This window comes from Melospiza georgiana, chromosome 2 (genome assembly GCF_028018845.1).
Source record: "Melospiza georgiana isolate bMelGeo1 chromosome 2, bMelGeo1.pri, whole genome shotgun sequence".
NCBI lineage: Eukaryota > Metazoa > Chordata > Aves > Passeriformes > Passerellidae > Melospiza > Melospiza georgiana.
The window spans coordinates 18,733,572-18,757,756 of NC_080431.1; the positions used below are offsets into that span (position 1 = coordinate 18,733,572).

The 24,185-nt window shown below is 38.6% G+C and overlaps 1 protein-coding gene across 1 annotated transcript; it reads left to right on the forward strand.

Moving 5' to 3' along the window:
* Positions 1-695: 695 nt before the first annotated feature.
* CDC16 (cell division cycle 16) lies at positions 696-23,631 on the forward strand. The gene is made up of 18 exons (XM_058018574.1): positions 696-802; positions 4,604-4,658; positions 5,563-5,660; positions 6,143-6,181; positions 6,995-7,135; positions 8,513-8,672; positions 9,305-9,399; positions 10,000-10,133; positions 11,170-11,249; positions 12,807-12,856; positions 13,532-13,605; positions 15,566-15,691; positions 17,008-17,160; positions 17,750-17,813; positions 18,272-18,333; positions 20,374-20,509; positions 21,065-21,155; positions 22,262-23,631. Exons 1-18 carry the CDS (start codon positions 755-757, stop codon positions 22,525-22,527), a joined length of 1,872 nt encoding a protein of 623 aa, XP_057874557.1. The 5' UTR covers positions 696-754; the 3' UTR covers positions 22,528-23,631.
* Positions 23,632-24,185: the final 554 nt, after the last annotated feature.

Sequence of the window (24,185 nt, forward strand, 5' to 3'; positions counted from 1 at the left end):
TAGTGAAAGCTGACCTGTTTCAGCACTGTCCTAGTGGATGATTCCTTAATCTGTGACACCAAAACTGCCTGGGAGATGCAGGATTCATAGAAAACCTCGTGACACACCATCCCCCATCCCGAGGGAGCGCTTTCACCACAAGGCTGCAGGGGCCGAGGGGGCTCTCAGGGCAGCCGATCCCTGTAGGAGCCCTGGCAGAGACATCATGGAACCACAGAGTGTGCTGAGCTGGGCAGGACTCACAGGGATCATGGAGCCCAACCCCCGGCCCTGCACATCCCCAAGGGACACACCGTGTCCAAAAGCTCCTGGAGCTCTGTCAGGCTTGGTGCTGAGGCACTTCCCTGGGGAGCTGTTCCAGTGCTCAGCCATACTCTGGGTGAAGAAGCTTCTCCCCATATCCAACCTAAACCTGCCCTGACGCAGCTCCAGGCCGTTCCCTCGGGCCACATTCCACGGATAATCTTTCGCTTCGAAACTGTGACGAAGCCCCTTACCACAAATTTCTCTCTCTCCACAGTACAGACCGTAAAGTCCCAGCACATGTTTATTTAGGGCGTGTGGAGCCAGTGGGGGGATGTCCCGGGCGGCCTCCGCGCTCCCGGAACGCCGCGCTCGGGGCGCTGTTTCCGGGAGGGAGGGAGGGAGGGAAGGCGGGGGGCGGGTTTGGGCGCTGCACCGGCGGGCGGCCCGCGGTCCCTCGGCGGCTCCGGCATCCAGGGCGGCGCGGGAGGGAGACCGGGAAGGAGGGAGGATGAACCTGGAGCGGCTCAGGAAGCGAGTGCGCCAGTACATCGACCAGGTGAGCGCCCGGAGGGGCTGCTGGGGAAGGGGCGGCAGGGCCACGGGTTCTCCTCGAGGAAAAACCGCGCTCAGCGTGGCTCCCGCAGGCAGGGAGGCCGGGGAGCGGTGCCGGCCCCTGCAGCGACGGAGAGGGCGTGAATTCGTGATAGTGCCCGTGAATTTGTAATGGTGCCCGTGAATCTGTAATGGTGAATTTGTGATGGTGCCCGTGAATCTGTAGTGGTGAATTTGTGATGGTGCCCGTGAATCTGTGATCGTGAATTTGTGATGGTGCCCGTGAGTCTGTAGTGGTGAATTTGTGATGGTGCCCGTGAATCTGTAGTGGTGAATTTGTGATGGTGCCCGTGAATCTGTGATGGTGAATTTGTGATGGTGCCCGTGAATCTGTAATGGTGAATTTGTGACGGTGCCCCGTTCTCCCGAAGGGGAAGGAGCGGCGGTCGCACCGGGGTGCGGCGGGCCGGAAGAGCCGCCTGTGGGTGTCCAGCAGGAGCCGGGGCCTCCCTGTGGGTGTTCCTGGATTCCCCCTGGTGTGGAGAAGGAGGAGGGGAGCCGCCGTGGGGCCGCTGTGTAGCCAAGGCGTATTGGCAGGATCCCGCCCTCGGGTTGTGCAAGCTGGGCCGTGCCTGCCTAAGGCAGCGGGAAATGGCCTCTATCGCACCCGGGCAGGCTCAGGTTAGGTTGGACATCAGAAGAAAAAAATCTCTTCGCTGGAGTGGTGATTAGGCTTGGAACCGACTTCCCAGGGCAGTGGTGCAGTCACCTTTCTTGCAAGTGGACGTGGCTCTCGGTGATATGGTTTAGTGACCATGGTGGGCTCTGGCAAAGCTTGGACTTGATTATCTTGGATGGCTTTTCCAGCCTTAATGATTCTGTGATCGTTACAAGAGGGATTCAAACTAAGAGGAGTTAGGTTTAGATTAGATATTAGGATGAAATTCCTTACTGTGAGGGTGGAACTTGAAACACGATGCCCAGAGAAGCTGTGGATGCCCCATCCTTGGCAGTGTGCAAGGCCTGGTTGGATGAGGCTTTGAGCAGCCTGGTCTAGTTTAGTTTAAACCTGGAAGGTTTATCTGCCCCTGGCAGGCCAGAACTAGACAGTCTTTAAGGTCTCTTCTGAGCCAGACCATTGTATGATTCCCTGGCTGGTGATTAAGCTGCCCATCACACTCCTGCAGTGCTGCAGACGCCTCGTAGGAGGGCAGGGTTGTTTTCCTTTGTTGATGGATTCAGCAATTATGTTGCTGCAGGGCAAAAAAAGAAAAAAAAAGACACACGAAGAAAAATGCATAAATAAATTAGGTTAAATGTAGCATCAAACTGTTCTGCTCTTCTTCCAGTTCAGACTTGGTGCAGGCATCACTGCTGAGGAAAGCACACCCCTTAAATCAGCAAAGGCATTTCTCTGTGTGGCCAGCAAGTCTGACTGAAAGGCTGGTTAGGGACCTGGGCTAATTTGGTGGGTTTGATTGGTTTGGTTTGCTGCTCTCATTTGCCTTAAACTGTTTCACCAAGCTGTTTTGCCACACAGCCTTGCACTTCTGTGGAAGGGGCATCAGGAGGAGCATGAAATTGCTTTTTTGTGTAATAATGTGTCATCCTATAGTACTGTAAAAGTGCTGAACAGAAGTCATGCAGTGCCTTGTAGGCCTGGATTATACCTTTCTTTTGTGGTGTTGAGGAATAATTTAAATCTCTTCTTGTAGACAGCTACTAAATGTGTGTGGGGTTGCTTTGTGGGTTTTTGTGGAATTTTTCCCCCTTGGGAGTGCAGATTGAAACCAAACTATTCTCTTGACAAATTTTCTGGGTATTATTAGTCCCCATCAAGTAGGAAATGTAGGAACACATGATAGAAGAGACCACTGAGGTGGTGTAGTGCTCAGTGAGGGCTGGGATAGATAGCATCAGTGTGTGCCTGTCAGAGCAGACTGCCAGAGCTGCCCTCCCAAAGCACACACCAGTCTCTGAGGTTCTGAACAGGCTCCACAGCTGCAATGGTGCAGGAGGGGAGAGAAGCCACCAAGGCTTGCTCAGTCTTCAGAGAGCCACAGAGTGGTTTGGGTTGAATAACCACAATAACCCCTGCACCGATATAAGCTGGGGATGGAGTGGCTGGACAGTGCTCAGGTGGAAAGGGACCTGGGGGTGCTGGTTGACAGTCGATTGAATATGAGCCAGCAGTGTGCCCAGGTAGCCAAGAGGGCCAATGCCATCCTGGCCAGTATCAGGAACGGTGTGGCCAGCAGGAGCAGGGAGGTCATTCTGCCCCTGTACTCAGCACTGGTGAGGCCTCACCTGGAGTATTGCATCCAGTTCTGGGCCCCTCACTTTAGGAGGGACATCGAGTTACTTGAGCGTGTCCAGAGGAGAGCAATGAGGCTGGTGAGGGGCTTGGAGCACAAGCCATATGAAGAACGACTGAGGGAGCTGGGGGTGTTCAGCCTGGAGAAAAGGAGACTCAGGGGTGACCTCATCACTCTCTACAACTTCCTGAAGGGTGGCTGTGGTGAGCTGGGGGTTGGTCTCTTTCTCCAGGTGACAACAGACAGAACAAGAGGACACAGTCTCAAGCTGCGCCAAGGGAGATGCAAGTTAGAATTAAGAAGGAAATATTTCACAGAAAGAGTGGTCAGATACTGGAATCATTTACCCAGTGAGGTGGTGGAGTCATCATCCCTTGAAGAATTCAAAAAAAGACTGGATGTGGCACTTGCTGCCATGATCTAGTTGAACAGTTAGAACATCGGCTGGACTTGATGATCTTACAGGTCTCTTCCAGTCTTGAACTTCTGTGATTCTGTGAAGGGACCATAAAGAACATCTGGTTCCACCTTCCACTGGAACAGGCTGCTCAGAGCCTCATCCAGCCTGGCCTTGGACACTTCCAGGGATGGGGCACCCACAGTTAATCTGAGCAACCTGTTCCAGTGCCTCAGCACCCACAGCAAAGAACTTCCTCCTAACAGCTAAACCTACTCTCTTTTTCAGTTTGAATCCATTCCTCCTTGTCCTCTTGCTACATGCTCCTGTAAAGTCTTACAAATCCTTGCAATGGCAGGGTATTTGTTACGTGTCCAGCATATGCTGGGAATCATATTAGGCTTCCTTACATGGACTGGGATAAAAAGGAGCAGCAAGAATGCCTGGTGATTTTCTCAGGAGATAACCCCAGCCAGTTCTGTGAGATTTTTGCCTGGCACCTCAAATCTGGTGGCAACTTTAGCAGAGTCAGTGGGATATATCTTCACATTCTGCTTTTGTCTGATCTCTGGTTGCCACCACTCCTACCTATTTCACTCACTTCAGCCAAAGTGGAGTCTCAAGAGTGAAAAAGTGTTTCCAGGCAAAAGGGGAATGCATGCAGGCGCTATGGATTTATGTGAAGTTGAAGTGTCCTGACTGGAGAATGAACATTTCTTCATCAGAGCTGGTGCTGCTGAAGTTACCTGAAGTAATTTTGGTGCCCTTTTTTATATACAGTATTGTGTTTTTTCTAAAATGTAGCATTTTTTTAAACTGAAGAGGAGGATTCTTGCTACTTTTCCAGTGATGGCAATTCCACTAATGACCTGTTGCCATACTTACACAGCACATAACTTCTGGTCAAAGATACCTGCAGTATTGGCCCTTTTGAACTATTTTTTTATGTTAGAAAAGATCAGAAATGTGAATCACCATTCATTGAGACTACATGCACAAGATATTACCTCTGACTGATGTACAATGTATTTCAGAATTATTCAGAAAAGCCAACCCCAAAGGAATACTAATTATTTCTATCATGCTTTTACAGCAACAGTATCAAAGTGCCCTGTTCTGGGCTGACAAAGTAGCTTCACTCTCTCATGGTAAGTGGTCACTTTTTACATTGTATTTTATGAACTTCTTTCTGATAGTGTTGTGTTTTGGTGGGGTTTTAGTGCTGTATGGCCAAATATTGACATGTTGAGTTTGGTTTAAGTGCATTTTTGTGATCTTTGGAATGCCATTTTCCTAAATAAAGCAGAGCTCATCTTCCTTGACTTTTGAACTTTATGTTAAAATTCATGTTTGAACAAACCTTAAGGTTTGCTTTCCTTAAGAAACAAAAAAAACAAGAGCAACAAGAGAGCACAGTGGTTTCCCCCAGGACTCAGGGTTGCCCAGGTGAGGAGTACAAAGTGTGTTTACACTGAGAGGAGTCGGTGCTGCCCATGGCCACCAGCACTCACACTTCTTAAAGTGATCCCCTGCACTTGATCCCACAAAGGCTTTGGTTGGCAGTGAGGTAGGAGGGCACTAAAGCTGTGCTTCTGAAGTTGCAGCTCCAAGCTATAGAAGTCTAGTGCTTTCACTCTTGTTAGGTTCTCACTGATCTTTTTATTGAGAGAGACATTTCTGGGTTGTTTTTTTCTGCCCTGTATCCAAGAGCAGGGTAGCCTGCAACTGCTGTTTTTTTAATCTGTATCACTGTGGTCTCCTTCTCATGACACACCTCTATTGTGACATTCTTTGTATTCACTGTCCAGTGCACCATCTGAGGTCTTTAAAGTTAAAATCTGATTATCTTTTAATTTTAATCTCTCACTGATTGATACTGTAAGTACTTTATACACATTTATAAATAAAATTTTGTAACTCGGTCAGATGCTAGAGTATGGGGAAGATACTTCTCTAGTGAAGCAAAAGTGAACATTCTGTATTAAAATATGTTTGATAATATTTGAAGCTATGTTTTAAAGCAATGGTTTATAATCTGTTCTTTTACTTTAGAGGAACCACAGGATATCTACTGGCTGGCCCAATGCCTTTACCTGACAGCTCAGTACCACAGGGCAGCGCACGCCCTTCGATCACGGAAGCTGGATAAGGTGAGTCCTTCTGGTCAAAGACAGCCTACTGTTACCCCTCTTTTAAGGCTCTGCTGCTAACCACAGTGACTTCTTCACCATCACAGTAAGAAAAGTAATTAAGAAAGCTGCATTATTTAGTTTATAAGGCCCTGTGTTCAGTCAGTCAGGTTTATAGCATTGTCCCCAAACAGGGCCACGGAACAGAGAAGGGGTCTGAGGATGTAACTGCAGCAGGTATGGGAAGGTGGATTGTCACTTCAGATGTAGTTCTTTCAATTTTCCTTCTGCTCTGATGACAAGTGGTAAAGACAAGAGTCAAGTAAGTGTCCTTTGAGAATTTACTAATAGAGAAAGGGTTACAGGCTTGGGCAGGAAGGACTTTTGGTGGTGAAAGGGGTGAAGAAGCCATAGTACTGAAAAGGGAGAGAGCAAAAGGGACTCAGACAGTGTAAGCAAACATGTTCTCTTTATAACTGATATGTATGAAACTTTTCTTTCAGTTGTATGAGGCATGTCGCTACCTTGCAGCCAGATGTCACGTGAGTACACATTTTAACCCCTACTGTAAACAAGCTAAACTAAATAAAAGACATCTTGGGAAGATTAGGTACCTGACAGGCAGTGTAGATATATATGTTCATTGGAACAACAGGTTTAAATTTTCTGAGAGTGGATTTCATTCTTTAACTTTCAGTTGGGTCACTGCAGCATCCATTGTGGCACTAATTGGAAGGAATCCAACTGACCTTTTTCCCAGGAAATACTCCTCTAATATTTTGTGGGAAAAGAATGTGAACCATTTTTGTCTCATGTCTTCATGCTTACACTTTTATTTGGTTGGTTGTAATCTGACCAAAGGAGATCTGATTTATGGTGGTATAACTATAGTTAGCAGCTTTGTACTTCTGTATAAGATCTCATACATAAAAGGTAAAATGCAGTGCTTTCAGAGACACAGCTGAATCAATTGGTAGATTAAATATACAGAAATTTGAAATAGAATAATGTGCTGCTTATAGAATAAGATGATGGTATTTTATTAAAACCTGTGTTAACTATTTTTAAAACCTTACCTGTTTCTCTGATTGCATAATTCTGAATAATACGTTTTTCTGTACATGCTTTATTTTATAATTTTTGCATATTTTTTTGCATAGTATAGATGACCAGTGAAAGAGCTAACTGCAATTATAAAATGACAAATGGCCAAATAAGAAAATGCATGTATGAAAAACCTGCTGATAAACACTAGTTGTTATAACCCATGCCTTTGAAACATGATGCTCTGTTTATTAGTGCTTTATGTACAAATTCTTCAAAACCTTGTTTTTTACATGCACATGTTTGGTTAGTATGCTGCAAAAGAGCATCAACAGGCCTTGGATATCCTTGATATGGAGGAGCCAATCAACAAACGACTTTTTGAAAAGTACTTGAAGGATGAAAGTGGGTTGAAAGATTCTACCACAGACTGGGAGATGTCACAGTCCTCAGTAAGTGATATTATTTTTAAAAACATTTTTGTAGGAAAAAAACCTGTGAAGTCAGAAAGTGTTTTCACAGCTGTATGAATCTGATAGTGCATTGAAGCTTTCTTTTTCAGCTAACATAATTTTCAGAAATGCTGAATTGTTCTTCTTTCAGTCACACATTGTGTGTTAGCTTGCCTGTATGAAAGTAACCCAGTATGCAAAAATAAGCAATGCTTTTCAACAACTTCTTATAAATTATTTGCAGATGCTTTGCAGGAACTTCATGATCTAGCTTTGGTTTTTACAGTCTTTTAGCTCTTTCTTAATAATGTATCCTAACATTGCTTTCAATTGGACTGCAGGTTCTGAGATAACAAAGCAAGTTTTTTTTCTCCTCCAGTTATTTTTAATGAAATACTTCATAATCACTCAAGTGTTGTTCTCAGTGGGATATTCTTTGATCACATTTGTGAAAATTATGTGAGATGAAGGTGAAATTTTTGAAGCTCAGGGAAAAAATTCTGTGTAGACACACAGTTTAAAGAGATTGGTGTGGTGTGTAGGCTGAAGAGTCTGTGAAGAGTTGTTAGTTTCAGAGGTACAAATTAAAATTTCTTAGCTGAAATTACAGTGTAGGTGATTGACAGATGGCATTTTCCCAGAAGACTGAAGTAGCAAAGTGGGTTACATTGCTGATGTGAACTGATTTTGAGTGCTGATATAATGGGATTAAAGGATTGTTTAGTCTGATTATAGAGGTGGGTAATGTGTTAACTTTCTCTTTTGCTGACACTTTTGTGGCCTTCTGACTGAACTAAATACCCATCAAGGGAATTTGGAAAGAACGTGTTAGTAAACATTGTAGCACAACTGGTAATTATGGGCTTTCACTGTTTCCTTTTGTGGAATATCTATGTTTTGGATTGAAAACAAGGATATATTTTTCTGTTCAGAACAATTGATTGAGTCCATTGATTTGGCCTTTTTCATCTCTACTGTGGTCATTCTTGTCTTGCATGAAATATGTGGTTTAATGGTCAGCAAAGAAGTGTATTGCCTTTGGAAGGGACAATTTCTCCATGTTGGATATGAAGGGAATTTAGTACAATTAAGTTACAACTCAGTATCAGAGAGCTGATGCCAGAATTAGAAAAGATAAACTCTGTCCTCTGTTGTTTATTTCGAGCATCTGTTTGTTTGGGTAACCTGACAGAGAATGCTTCGGATTTTTCTTTGAGATAGTAGAGACAACTTTTTATTTAAAGACAGCACTAGAAAACCAGGTTCTATCATACATGAAATACTTTCTACTTTCCAGGGAGCACATTTGATTTGTGCTGAAAACTAAATTGCAAACAATGATTCAGTTGTTGACCTTCAGTCCTGCTTTTCCACCAGATCAAGAGCTCTATATGCCTTTTACGAGGGAAGATCTACGATGCTTTGGACAATAGAACCCTGGCAACTTACAGCTACAAAGAGGCCTTGAAGCTGGATGTTTACTGCTTTGAAGCATTTGATCTTTTAACATCACACCATATGCTGACAGCACAGGAAGGTCTGGAGAGAAGTATTTCTCAAACACAAGTAAAATTTACCTGCTTTCTCAAGATGTGTTTTCCTAGATAAAAATTAAGGCGGTAGAAGTAACAGACTCCAAAATGTTAGGAACAGAAAATGTGTTAAATGAGTGAAAATTATGATCTGTGCAAATTTGCATTTGAACTTTTATTTTTCAGTCCTGCAGTGCTAAGAGTTGAAAGAAACACAATAACCCAGCTGTCCTGCTTGTCAGCTCCTGAACCTCTTCCGCTCTGCCCAGCCCAAACAATGTTTTGTCCTGTGTTTTCAATTTCACAGGCTTTGAACCAATGAAACCCTTCTGGGGTTTGCTTAGGCATTAGTTAATAGAGCATTCTAAGTGATAACATTGGACATGTGGAGTAAATAAAAATAATGGTGTGTTATTTCATCTTTATTACATTTTATTTTAAAGTGTAGAAGGAGTAACTAATTAATCCTAAATTTCCAAAATTAATAGCATTATCTGTTTCAGTGTATCTGTGCTGTTATAGTCCTTGCAGTTGGGATGACCATCATAAAATTCTTTGTATCTCTAAGTTCTTGAAATGTTGGATCATGCTGTTTCTTCTGTAATATGACCATTTCAATGTTTTTTAATTCATATAGAAAAAGAACTCCTTGAATCTCTACCTCTTAATAGACAATGTACGGAAGAAGAGCAGGAATTGCTTCACTTTTTATTTGAGAATAAATTGAAAAAGGTAAGTCCCAAAAATCTGGAGAATTCATTGAAAGTCTTGACTTTGAGTGTAAATTTTCTTGATCCCATTTATTTGGAACATGGAAATAAATATGGACTTTGTAATTTTAAAAAAAATTTATGCAGTACAACTCACTATGCAATAGTGTAACAGTTTTCTGTTAATTGTTTTCTGCTGTGGTAGCAACTTGAAATTCTGATTTATGTTTTTGAAAATTTATTTATTGAGAAACTTCTGGGTGGGGAAAAGGAATGTTAATAACATAGACAAAACATTTTCAGTTACCTGAAAATATTCGGCTATAAGAACATCATTCCAGATTATTCTTATCCAAAGAGCACTAAAAATATATATTGCTCAGTTTTAATTTCTACAGCCTACATGAAACATATTGACTATGGCAAGCATCTTTTGTGTTCTAAATGAGCTTTTAAGTACATTTTAAAGAAGCATTTTACCAAATACAGGTTTTATGGACGTTCAGATTAAAAATAAAAATTTTAAGAACTTTAAAGCTTCTTAAATATTCTTTTAGGACCATAATAATAATACTTATACCATCTGATTTTAGTTTAGTTTTTTGTTTCTTTTGTCTTTCAGTATAATAAACCCAGTGAAACACTGATTCCTGAATCAGTAGATGGTCTTCAGGAAAACCTGGATGTGGTAGTATCCCTAGCAGAAAGGCATTATTACAACTGTGACTTCAAAATGTGTTATAAGCTTACTTCAGTGTAAGTGTGCAAAGCAACTTTAAGGTTTTTTTTCTTATATGGTGGAGTGTAATAATTATGCCTGGACTTACAGAAAATATTGTTGTTCAATGGGTAAACATACATAACAATTTGATATGTATTGCAATGTACATGTCATGTGTTATATGTGTCTCAGGTATTTAAAATGTGTACTTTGTGTCTGTCAAGATATGGTATAATTATAATACATATCAGAAGTCTCCAAGGTAAAACTCAGCTTAATCAGCACTGTGCTGAACTTCATTTTATTCATCCTCTTCCTTATTCTGGTACCTTCAATTTCTGTGCTCGCTGCTTACTTCTTGTTTGGCTTTCAGAATGAACTGGTTTGAAACAGTTGGTTAGCTAGGAAGTTCGATTTCTCTGGCCAATAGCAGTTACAGTGTTATTGACAGTGATCAAAAGATATTATTAATTTAAAAGCCAGCCTGTTATTTCTAATTCTGATGGCCAAGTATCATGTATCGATTGTTACAGGCGTGGATTGCTGCTGGGGTCAGGGACTCAGGACACTGCCATGGTTTGCTCTCAGCTGCTGTAGGTCTGCACTCATGGATGTGTTTCTGAATGCCGCAGCAAACAAAATTTTACAGCTGAGCCAAATGTGATTCTGAAGGCATACTGCCTGCCTGGTGTTAACTTCAGGAAGTTGAGGATTGTTGTTTGAAAGCTGCTGTGAAATGTATGGAAAAGATGAATGTTGTTTGCTGTCTGCTGGTTAAATTTGAAGTGACCTGCAAAACAAAAGAGCATTCTATTCTGATTTTCTAATTGTATATTCAGCTTGAAAGAATTTTCCATTATCCTTTTTTGTTAAGCTAAATTAACTGTTGTATTTCTGGTCTGAAGAGAGCCTTTATTATGCTGTTAATAGTTGTGCTTTAATCATAAATAGTTTTCTAATGCCTAAAGTGGCAACTAACTGGAACATTACATGCTAAACAAGCAGTTTGCTTTTAACACATTAAAGTTTTTGAAGTGTGCATTACAGTTTTTTAATTATTTTATTTTTTAGAGTGATGGAAAAAGATCCCTTCCATGCAAATTGTTTACCTGTACATATAGGGACACTTGTGGAGCTTAACAAAGCAAATGGTAAGGAACACAGCATTTAATACAACTCAACAGAAGGCTGTAAAGCCCCAGTTTTAGTAAAGAATTAAAGATGCCAAGAAAGCCCTTTATATACCATATGAAAAATTACATCTATTTTTCCTCCTCTTGAAACCTGCTGTTTCAAGAAAACAGTGGTAATTGATAAAGAAGGGAATTTCAGAGCTGACAGCAGGGTTAGGGGAAGTAGATGTGCAAAGAGTTCATGGTCATGAGTGTAGCTGTCTTTTAACCACTGGACTGTGTAGCCAGGAGGCCTGTGAGCTACACTGCCTCATCCCTGTCATTGTGATTTCTGTTTCCAGGTGATCTTTGTACAGTATCTGGCTGCACTTTTTCTGCTTAAGAATAAAATATAAAATATAAAAAATAAACTAGAAAGTAATCTTCAGCAATGGTGTATGCTTAGGTGGACATGAGAAAAAAATTCTAGACTCTCCTTGCTTTTGCTGTTGTGAAGGCCTCTCTTTAGTTCAAACAAATTAATAATCATGCAGCACTTTGATTGGAATTACAGTAATAGGTTACTTGCAGCTGGGGTAGCTTTTTCTCATTCCAGAATGCATATAAAACAAGGGAGTAGCTTGAATATCTTTTAAATCAATTGGAAAATAGAATAAGGAGCTCATATGCTGTGCAGTCTCTCAGGATGGTGCATTATATATACACAAATAGGTCATTAGGTGTGCTGGTACTTCTTGGGGATTAGTGAATGTTATTTTACAGTTAAGTACATCTGAAAATGGGGCCACTACTCTGATTTTTCTTCTAAATCTGCCTTGAGAAGCATTATGTACAGAGTTAATGTTTTGTAAGACAGTTGTAATATTTTTTTTTTCTGAGCTGAGATACAAAGTGCTCCAGGACAATCTCATTGGTTTAAGAGCACTGTACTCTGGAAAAGTAGAAACTTTATGTGCCCTGATGCTATTTCCTTTGAAATTGCATAGACAATAGAATTGTTATCCTGTAGCTGATTACTACTGCTGCTATTAGAAAATCTGTAGTAAGTTATTTCAGTAACTAGAATTATTATTTTTACTAAAAAAGTAATCACTTGGAATTATTCCAAATAATATAATAATTTATTTGCTTTTGTCCTATTTTCAGCATATTAATGCACAAGACTCTACTTTGAAATGGATCTAGCCAGTATGTTATACCTTTTAGATGTAGGAAGTTGAATAGTGTTTTACCTTGACAAGGTACATTCAAGTGCAATACTACTGGCATTTATTGTAATGTATAGTAATGACCTAAGTTGTTGCAGAATTCTTAGAGGGTGGGAAACAGAGCTGCTTATTTGTGTCTTGTGAAGACTTTTGGGTTGTTTTGGTTGGGTTTTCTTTAGCTAATTGCAAAACTGAATCTATTTTGAGGCAATTTGAAGCATTTTAACTGAAACAAAACATTTTGTTCATTTGTGAATTAATAATGTTAAATGTTCTGTATATTTTGTATGGAAAGCTAAAAGACTTGAAACATCTAAGTGTTTTAGCATGTTTTAATTTTCTTTTCTTGTTTCTTCCCACTATGTAGAACTTTTCTATCTTTCTCACAAACTGGTGGACTTGTACCCAAATAATCCTGTAAGTTGTTCTAAGTTTTTGTTGTCAGGTAGTTTCTTTTTTTAGGTGAAAGCACATAAAAGTTGTAATGTATTAGTTTGAGCTACAGAATTCAAAATCTGTTTCTGATGAATCTTGTAGGAATGGTTCACTCTTTTTATGTTCTCTACATGTAATTTCTTTATGCCAAGGTTCTTTTTATAAAATTAAGTACTTGTAAAAGGTATTCAGTGCCAGTTATTTACTTTGATTAATAATTTCAAACAAATGCTACAGTAATAAATGTCTACATGTCTCTGAGCAACCTTTTCCAGTGTTTGATGACCTTCACAGTAAAAATTATTTTTCTTTGACTTGATCCTAATTTCCTATATTGCAACTTGTACCCGTTGCTTCCCGTCCTATTACTGCACCCCTGAAAAGAATCTGGCTCTGTCTTGTATTCCCTACCATTAAATAATTGAAGACAGCAGTAAGCTTCCCACTTAGCTCTTTATGAGGCTGAGTAAGCCCCAGTTAGAAAGGTACCTGCCAGCAGTTCCAGCTTGTCTGTAATACCAAATAATTTGAAGAGCTGACTGATTTCAGTGAAAATGTTCCTAACTTCTCTAATGACCATGTCTTCCTCTCTTTTGATGCTTCACTATGGGATGTGTGATGTATCTAATAATATTCTATTTTGATTTTAATGTGTAGGTGTCATGGTTTGCAGTAGGATGCTATTATCTCATGGTTGGCCACAAAAATGAACATGCTAGAAGATATCTCAGGTAAATTTTTTTCTGGTTTTTTTTACTGAATCTGTTGCTCACTTGTTAAGTAAACATTTAATGTTTGTGATTGTTTGAAGCTCATAAAGAGAAGCCTCAATAAACTGGTTACTGTTTAAATACTTTCATTGCCATCCTTTTTTTGGCATAGCAGTTTGGACCTCATCTGTAGAGATACTTTAAACATGAGGAAGACTAACGTGGCGTCTCTCTAGGCAGTGACCTTCCTGTTCTGAGCAGGTGTAGTCCCTGCAGTTGCTAATGTTGCTGAGCTAATTACAGCTGTGGGTGATCAGGCCTCAGTTCTTAGTTGAGGGACACTCAGATATTCTCCCAAGTTCAGGTTTCATATCTGAAAGAATTATATGGAAAATTCCAATGTTTGGCTGTCCAGTTACTTCTGTGCACAAGTGGGCTTTTTAGCTTTTTAGGTTTGGTCAGTGCTGTTTCCTGTAGGCGTTCTGTATGTGCAATGAATATCTGCACTGGGGAGCAGGACCTTGCTGTGAAGCAGGGCATTTGTTCTGGTGCTGTAAGCTCAAACTGAGAGGGCATAAATCAACCTGTAAGACTAATTTTTCCTGAGACCTTTACAGACAATATATGTAAAGATGGGTTAGTCATGTATACTTTTAAAATGCCTGGTTATTATGAGTAAAATATTTTAATTCCTTAAAAATAGCACTGTGAAATTCTTCAAGTAGTTGTCCTGAGTGATATATTTGGTTTTGGTGCTGAAATAAAAAACATCTTTAAATGTACAAGCATCTCTAGACAGCAAGAAAGTATCTGTGGATGTATACTCTGATCAAAATTCAGAGTAGTTCTGGCAAAAGGGAAAAGAGGTCTGCTGAAAGTGAAATAGTAACAAGATGCTTAAATATCTTGGAGAAGAATGGCAGTGTAAAGCTAACAAGGCTAGGGACAACTGTGGGCTACACAGTGGTTTCCAGAAAAGAAACTTGAAGACACAGTCAAATATCTACATCTTTCATTGCTGTCATGGGTGGAAGATAAAAAGGTTTGAAAGTTTATATCTAAAGTGTTTAGATAGTGTCTAAATTTTATATCTAAATTGTTCTAATGTTTGAAACTTTATATCTAAAGTTTTGTCTCAGAAGACAGAGAACAAACCATTCTCTAGGATCTGTCGTGAGAAATAATGAGTTTAACTGTGACAGACAAAATTTAGATTATATGTTAGGAAAAAAGTAAGCTGTTAAGGATAGTTAAGCAATATGATAAAATACTTATGGAACATGTATTACTTCCATGTCAGAGGCTTTTCAGAAAAGACTGGGCACACTTGTTATGAGCTGTTTAGTTATGAACACCCTTGCCTTCAAATTTAGGAAGTAATCTACAGAGCTTTCTTATGTTCTTCTTTCTGTGAAGTCTCTGGGTTGCTGTCTTGATGCTCAGGTTGCAGTTTTTAGCTCAAGACTTGAATGACGTTTTGTATACTTCCCTGATGCATGGCCTGTGATGTGACAAATGCTCATCTTCTTCAAAGCTAGTGCAATTAGATGGCAAAATTTCAATTTAGATGTTCATTAGGTATATTCATATCCTGCTTCTCAAACTTGGATTTGATATAATATATTTATTTCAAAATGTATAGCTAGGATTTTGCAATGAGTTTTGAGTCACTGCTAATGTTTCCTGCATTTTATTTAATCCACCTACTATATAATTGCTTATGTTCAGTAATATCAAATAATTCCTCCTGTCTGTGAACAGTAGCAGAAATAATGAAATCGATTCACAAGAATGTGTGATCCTTCTAAGTGCAAAATAGTTTGAACTTTTAAAATGAGCTTTGTTTATCACTGATTATTACTGACAATTATCTTAATAGATAACCTAACCATATAGCATAGCATTGCTGTCTGAGTAGACATCTGAAGCAGATGAAATTTAATTTCAGATGTGTTTGCTTGTGACTTGCTCTTGTTTTTAGCAAAGCCACGACGCTGGAGCGGACCTATGGCCCTGCATGGATAGCGTATGGACATTCCTTCGCAGTGGAGAGTGAGCATGACCAGGCAATGGCTGCATACTTCACAGCTGCACAGCTCATGAAAGGGTCTGTACCTGTACAAACATCATATTTGGGAAGATTCAAATGGATCCATAAGTAGTGTAGAATATTGACTTACATCTATTGGTTTCTCTGGCTCTGGATTGAGGGCACTTGAGGTGGTAGTTCACGTTCGGACTCAGGTGTTTATTATTTCTTATCAGTAAAACAGTTTCACAACTATGAGTTTAGTAGCTTTTCATTAGCAAGGCACAAAATGGCTAACTATATCTTGTTATAAGGTCTTTAAGACTAAACTATCTAATTAAGAAAGGACACTTAGATTATTTTTCCTTTTAACCCAATAACTGATCTTTGGAAGCCCGCAATGCGGACTTCTCTGTCCAATTACAAAACATCACTCAAAACCATGAAGAAGAAGGAAAAAAAAGGTAAAAAAGAACAACCTGCCTCTACCCTAAAACCTCCATCTGGCTTCATATTTATTTCTATATTCTAAAACCCCAAACTCCAAGTCTTCCACCCTGTGATATTACACACTTCTAACCAACTACACACCCGTAATCCCAGTGCTATCAGTCAATTTTGGAAGCTGTCTCCACAGCCTCAGGTCAAATACAGTGTTCTCTTGTGGGTCTGTGCCTTTAAGCACTGAAAATTCTCAGCATCCAGGATTCCAACATACATCTCTTTAAACAGTAGCAATGCATTTGCAACAGTTATGTGGTAAAGAACAAGGGAGGGAAAACATCCCAAATAATTTAACCATCTACTTTCAAGTGCATTATTGTGATTATTTTTCTGATTTTGTAAGTTCTAAAGTCAAGTTTTATATATAGGTAATCTAAGTTCTGCCTGAACATCTTCTGAAATGTGTGAATCGTGGTTGTCATACCAGCTCATCAATTGCTGCATAGTAATAGTTTGAACAGCTCTTTCATGCTGTGGGAGGGGGTTGTAAAATGAGTTGCGAACTAATTGTGTCATATCGCATATAAAAGTATCACATTTGACTGTAGTTACTGGGAAATGTAATTCTTTTATCTATTACTTCTTCCATATTCTATTTGTAAATTAAATGTATGAATGAAATTAGGGGAAAAACCATCAGAACTAGACTTAAGTGCTGAGAAAATACATGTGATTGCAGGGCAGGTTACAATGATCTATTGGAATTTAGTCTCTTGTTAAATAGAGATGTAAATTCTTTTAACCTTCCCCTTAGGTTAGTAGTCCATTTAAATCAGCTTTTACTTGTATGTACCTAAACATATACAAACAGTTGGCATGTCTTTATAGTTTGTGACTCTGTTCTTGAGAACCACACAGAAACAAACCTGCACTTTGTTTTATGGTTTTAGGTGTCATTTGCCTATGCTGTATATTGGACTGGAATATGGTTTGACCAACAACTCCAAGCTGGCTGAACGGTTTTTCAGCCAAGCTTTAAGCATTGCACCTGAAGATCCTTTTGTTATGCACGAAGTTGGAGTGGTGGCATTTCAAAATGGAGAGTAAGCTTGCAAAATGTGATCAAATACTATCTTAAACATGGATTATTCTTAATTGTAATGTGCCAATATATCTAAAGTACTTATATTGAACTATAGTGTCTTTTGGTCATAGTTTAGATGGTGTTGACCTTAAACCCTTGCTTTCTACATTGTTCTTCCTTGTGTAAGATTGAACAAGAACAGAATTTAATGCTCGAGGAACATCCCTATATTCCATGTGCCTGTCATTGTGTAGTTGAGTGCCTGAAAAGGCATCTATCTGCACACATACTATAAGATTTTGTACAGCAATACATTTTGTCAGCTCAGGAGGTTCCAAATTTATTCTGGGGGAAAAAACTCTAACCTATATAAGAATTGTTTAGCCAATATTTTTAGTTTGATTCTGATTTTTTTTGTTTTGTCTTGTTAGCTCTTAGGACCACAATGCAAAATATAGCTAAATGTAAATTACTGGGTTTTATATCTAATTTCACTCATATGATGAAATAATGTCATAGAAATCTTTTTTGAATACAGTTTTCTCATACTGCTGATGAAACCTCTTCACTAATTTACTTGTCTTTCCCCCCACCCCTTCAATCCTTAGCTGGAAAACTGCAGAAAAGTGGTTCCTTGATGCACTGGAGAAAATCAAAGCTATTGGAAATGAGGTATTTATTCTAGTAACGTGCAAGATCATAAATTTATAAAACTCCTCCAAATTCTGTAATAGCTTGTGACAAAACGTTGTACTTATTTTAAGATTCAAGTAATGCGGTATAAATATTATTTTGAAACTGTGCCTTGAGTGCTCCTAGGCTGAGACTTGACTTCACTTTTTCTAGTTAAGTAGATAACAAGTTTTGTTTGGTTTGCATCAAGTTTTAATAACACTCACCCTTTAAAGAAATATTATTAGCTTTGGGGAATGTAAAAAATAGAAAAATTAGTTGTTGAATAAATGTTTTCAGCTTATGTGTTTTGTTAAGAGTTTAAAATGCTTGTGGTATTTTTCTTGTTCATAAAAAAAATTCCCTATTCATTTGTATGTTTTGTTTTTTTAAAGTAGATAAAATTTAGTTACAGTCTAGGAAGTTGCAGTTATTTGAATTGTTGCATTATTTTGCAGGTAACAGTTGATAAGTGGGAGCCTTTGTTGAACAACTTGGGACATGTCTGCAGAAAACTCAAGTAAGCAGAGAGTACTGGGGCTCCATTTCTCTGTAATGCTGCACAAATGTGTTTTCTCCCTCCTTTATACCAAGATGGTGTACCACATGAGAGCAGTGTAGAATTACCCTGTAAGAACAAGATTCTCTAAATCAGCTTGTGAACAAAACTACATTAATCAACCCTTATATCCTGTTTATTACACAAAAGTTAAAGTACTTTATGTAAAAGCCTTTCTTTAACTATTGATTCTTATTAGGGAATTAGTTGGAGGCTTTTAGACGCTTGTATAGGTGTGAATTTTAATTCTCCACTGTCCCGGTCCTCACATACTGAAATATGTCCACTGATTATTATATAAAACATAATTAACATAAAGGTAGGTTTATGACAATTAATTGTTTGGATTAGCAGTTACTATTTTTTACTGAAGTGAAATATTCAGTGGCATGAATTATAACACAACAAGGGAGTCTTACTTTGTTTTTTAGAACAATACTATTTAATATTTCATTTCATGCTTACATTCAATGAATAGAAAAAGTGCAAAGCATATATATATATATATACAAGCATTAACAGTTTTAACAGAAACATTTTTCTCATTAATTACCTAATCTGACTTGAACCAGTCCTTTTTTTTGTTCAATCAATGCAATTTTTAAAAAATACTTTTAGTAGTTTTAATTGCTCAATTGGTGTACACTGTAATTTTTGTTTCAAAGCTGCTAATGAGAATGTGATTATGGTAGATGAAAGCTGTACTTCTGCTTTGGGTTTGGTAATAATTGCTTTGTGCTTTAATTGCCAATTAGTCTTCTTTTTCATTATGAAATAAGGACGTATAACAGTTACTCCTTGTGCCAAGATCAAACAAAAGGCACTGCTTCTGAAATCTGTTCATGAGTATAATTGCAGATTTTTTCAAATACTTGTTTTATTTATAATTATTTTTGTCTTTTTAAAATTTCTACAGTAGTTTTAACTGCTTACATCATGCTTTGTACAACTTTTAATATTTGCTCAGGTTCAGAAATCAAAGCTAAAATATTTTTGCATCCATGTAAACTATCTTCCAAGAAAATGAAGTTGAGAATTTAGGCAGCTGTACATATGCTTTCACATCTTAAAAAACTGTAGTAACTAATTTAGTAGTGTGTGTAATACATAATATGGCTATTATGAAAAACTTACTGGCTGTATGTCTACTCACTAATATGATGTCATTGAAATTTCAAAGCAGCGTATTCAAATGCAGTGGTAGTAGTCAATTGGATGTGTAAATACTATGAGTGGAAGTGAAATTGAACTCATGTGAAAGGTCTGTGCAGCAAGAAAACATTTGCATAATTTTTCTGCCTCAGTTGTTACTTGATGCCCTCTAACAACTTTGTGTGTTCCTCATTGCATAATTTCATTATCACTTTAGATATTAAAATTTCTTATAAACAGGTAATATTAACAACGTAGAACTAGGATGTCAAATGTGACAATTTAATTTCTCAGAGTAATGCTGTAGTGTACATTTAATCCTTGTTTTATAAAATAACAAATGAAATAATCAGTGTAGTTAATAGACAGTTTTCAAGGACAGGTTGGTATTTTGATAGATATCATGGATATGTGTGAGCCTACTTTTCTGATAGAGTGTGTTGCAAAATGATGAAGGTACCAGTGTGTGCAGCACTCAAGGGCTGTGATATTTCTGCCCAGAGAGCTTTTCAAGTGACAGAAAGAAAGCTGGTGCTACAATGAGCTGCACTAAACATCTAAAGCAATTTACCATATCAAACAGCTAAGATCTCCAACTGGGACCTGGCTGTAGGCAGCTGTTTTCCTACATAAGGAGAACAATGATTTTTCAGTTACACTGAGGAAGAAAATTGTCGATATCCATGAGCTTTTTGTACATTCCATTACTATGTTCAGAGTGCAAAGCAATAATTTTCAAGTTCTGGCACAATTGTGTTCCGCTTTGCTAAGAAAATACCCACAGGGCACTGTAAAAGCACCTTTCACCATGAAGCTTACTAACAGATGTCCTGTACTTACCCCTACCAGGAAGTATGAAGAAGCACTGGAATACCATCGCCAGGCTCTGGTGTTGATCCCTCAGAATGCTTCTACTTACTCTGCCATTGGCTACATACACAGCCTCATGGGCAATTTTGAAAGTGCCATTGACTATTTCCACACGGTACGTAACTGCCTGCAGCTGAAGGGCTGGTCACAGATTGTTATTTACTCTTTCACTCTGGTTTGGGTTTGGAACAAAGAACCAGCATTTTTTTCCAGCCTCCAAATGAGTGTTTATTTTATAGTCTTAATTTTTTTTTTCTTAAATCTTCTATATTTTATTGGTTAGGTAAGAAATGGCCTCTTCGGCAAACTTTGAATTGCAATTTACTTATTATGTATGTAAGCTTCTCATGCACCTGAAATAATTTTAAATACTTCCAACTTAGAAATTTTACAGTAAGTAAACAGCAGCATATGTTGTAGCTCATATGTGAATGACTTCCTGTCTGTATCTATGTTCTTTTCTGGTTTTGGTTTTGTCCTTTCCTTGCTTACTACTTCAGCCAGTTCATATGATAGTGTTATTTTGGTTGTTCAATGTTTTGCTTTTACAGTGAAGACTATGCTCAGCTAGCATTGTGGAACAACAAACCAACAAACTGAACCACTGCAGACTTATGATGTAAATGTTTTTATTTGATGCTAAATACTTTTTACTGTTTTTTTTCAATAGGCCCTTGGTCTCAGGCGGGATGACACATTTTCAGTCACAATGCTCGGCCACTGCATAGAAATGTACATTGGTGATTCTGAAGCCTATATTGGTAAGTCTCTAACTTACGTGTCTCATGAAGTCATTGAGTCCTTTGAGAGGACTGTTATGTCAAGGGCTGCCTACCACTACCTAATTAACTCACAAAGTAGAGGATGTCTTTCTTGGGGTTTTTTGGGTTGGTTTTTTAAATGACTCAATGAGTCAGAACTTAGCAGCAATTGTAGATGACCACTGGTTTTTGAGAGCAGCATGACAGTACTCTCATCAGCATAAAGAAAAGAAACACTTTGTCATTAAAGGTGTCAATGCTTCCTTTTATAGAAAATATTTATTTGTGGCATCTTAGATTGCATAGGGAATGGGGGAAAAATTCAACAGAAGTATGGAGTTAGGAAATCAGAGCACTAATGCTAATGTTGTTGCAGAGCAAGGTATTTTCACCTTGTCAAAACTTGTCTCTGTGGAGACAGGATAGGTTCTTCTGACTACAAAAATACAGCTTTATATATGGTTTTAAAAAAAAGTGCTTCATAACAGTAATACATTATATTGCCATGGGTTTAAATTTTCTATGAAGGGTTTTCCCTGCAAAAACAGCTTCTATATTTTTAATAGATTTCTGCTTCATTGAACTTAGTGATTTATCTGTAGTGAACACAGTTGATGTCTTGTCAAGCATGTTAAGAAGGCTGAAGCCTTAAAAGTAAAAGCCATCTGTGTGCTCTAGTGCTTTTCCTGCAGATTTTTCACACAATTGAAACAGATGTTTCTTCTCAATATTGTCTTGCTCCACATGTAGTCATTTAAGACATCTGGAAGAACCATGCAGCCATGTGATATGCATTAATGCAAACCAAGCTGTGTGTAACTTAAACAAGAAAAAAGCTCCCTGGAGAATTGGGAAGGGAATTGGCAATTACTTCTCAAAACACACTTTTGAAACTGTGTTGTGTTTCTTGTATTGTGCTTTTTTGAGAAAGGAGGCTGCTGGATTTTTTCAGAACAACTCATTCAGCTTCAGTCATTAAGCAGCAGCAGCTCCTTGATGGTCTGAAAGCAGAGAATTATAGTAGTTTCTGAATGATAGTTTCTTTGAGATTACATTTTTTGGGAGTATTCATTTGAAATAAACTACTGGTTTGTCTGTTTTCCTAGGAACAGAGATCAAAGACAAATTAAGATGTTATGACTTTGATGTACACACAGTGAAGACCTTAAAGAACATAATTTCACCTCCCTGGGATTTCAGAGAATTCGACATAGAAAGACAAACTGTGGATGAAAGTGGCATAGTAACATTAGAGACATCAAATCAAAGGAAAAGTACAGATACCAGTCGCCCATTGGAAGAAACATTTGAGATTGAAATGAATGAAAGTGATATGATGTTAGAAACATCAATGTCAGACCATAGTACGTGACCATAAATACTGGTAGAGAGCTCATTTTGTCTAAGTGTACTATGTTTGTTTTAGCATTTTTGTTATGGTGTTGTACTTTCATGAATTTGCTATTTTTTATATGAATGCAAACTACTATGTACTTAACACCGGGAGTTTTATAGTTCCTACTTTATAAATATTCCTTTCCTGATTCCTCATGAATCCCCATCTGAATCAAGAAGACCTCATTGCATTGATGTAGGCCATATACATAGTCTGAATCCACAGTGTTGGCTATTTTGCACATGCCTGTGCATTACTGAAGAGGAATTCAAGTTTTAGACACAACTGCACTTTGGAATTCAAGGGTATCAAGGGAGGAAGAGCTTGGGGGGGAGTCTGTATTTTATCAGCAATTGCACACACTCTCACTGTGGAAATCTGTTGGGTCCAGGTGATCCCATTGCTTTCCTATGAGGACCAGCACAGTAGTGCAGAGAAGTCTGGTTCTGTCCCAGTGGCAATGGGAATTGTGCTGTGGCTCCACAAAGGGAATGGGTGATACCCATATGTTAGAAAATATAGACTGGACTTGGAATTGAGTGCAGAATTCAATACCAGTCCCATATATTCTTAAACATGAGAAAATAAGGTGAACAAAAATGTTTTACTTCCTAGTTCTAAAACAATTCACTGAAAGTTACACATTCTCCTGAAAGTATGAGCCATGAGTCTTAAGTGAAAAAGTATCCAAGCAGAGTGTAGGAAAAATTAATAATTTAGGAGGCATATGTATCTCCTGGGCAGAGTCAGGTTTCTTCTTCAGTGTGACTGGCAAAAGGAGTTCATACAAAGGGCTTTGTTTTCACTTGGAACCTGGTAATTGGGGTGTGGTTCAGGTGACTTCTTTGATGTAAACATGGGATTTTTCCTGAACATTCTGGAAGGATCTCTAATGAGTGTGTCTCAACAGCTGCTCTATTAAGCAGGTCTCTTCCTTTAAAGGATCTTTTGGATGTTATTTTTACATCTGTGCTCATGTATCCTGAAAAATTGCAAACAAGACTATCTCATGGATAATATGACAGCAACGGCTTGTTGCTGCACACAGAAGGATATTGCAAATAGATTCTCAAAGATTCTCAAGGAACACAACTCCTTTTTCTCTATATCATTATTTTTAATTCAGCATATGTCAGTCTAGTTTTCTAGTAAGACACCATGGCAATTTCCAAATGGAAGGTGGCAAAATAATATTCTAGAGAATCAGGCCTTTTGAGTACTGTCAGACATGCATATAAATCTTGCAGTGTTTTGTTCCAATTTTCTCATTGGCAAAATGGTTTTCAATATTGATAGAAGTTGATCTTTCTTCCTGCACTCCCCAGTTACAATCTGATGCTGTGTTGGCTGTGGTAGCAACATTGGTTTATGTTATTCCTGCCTGTAGGAATCTACTGTGCCACTTCCTCAGCTGTGGTAATACAAATCCTTGTGTGGTTACATTGTGAATGAAATCAGGGAACTGGAACAGCATTTAAAAATATTTTCTAGATCTGATCAATTCTCAGGTTCAAGGAGAGCAAGCCACTGCTGTGTTACTGGTTGTCAGTGGGGCAGAGTGGTTGGAGTGGGAGGATGGAATAGTGAGAATGGGCATTGCTGTAACAGCAGCCTGTCGTGACACTGTGCTTGGC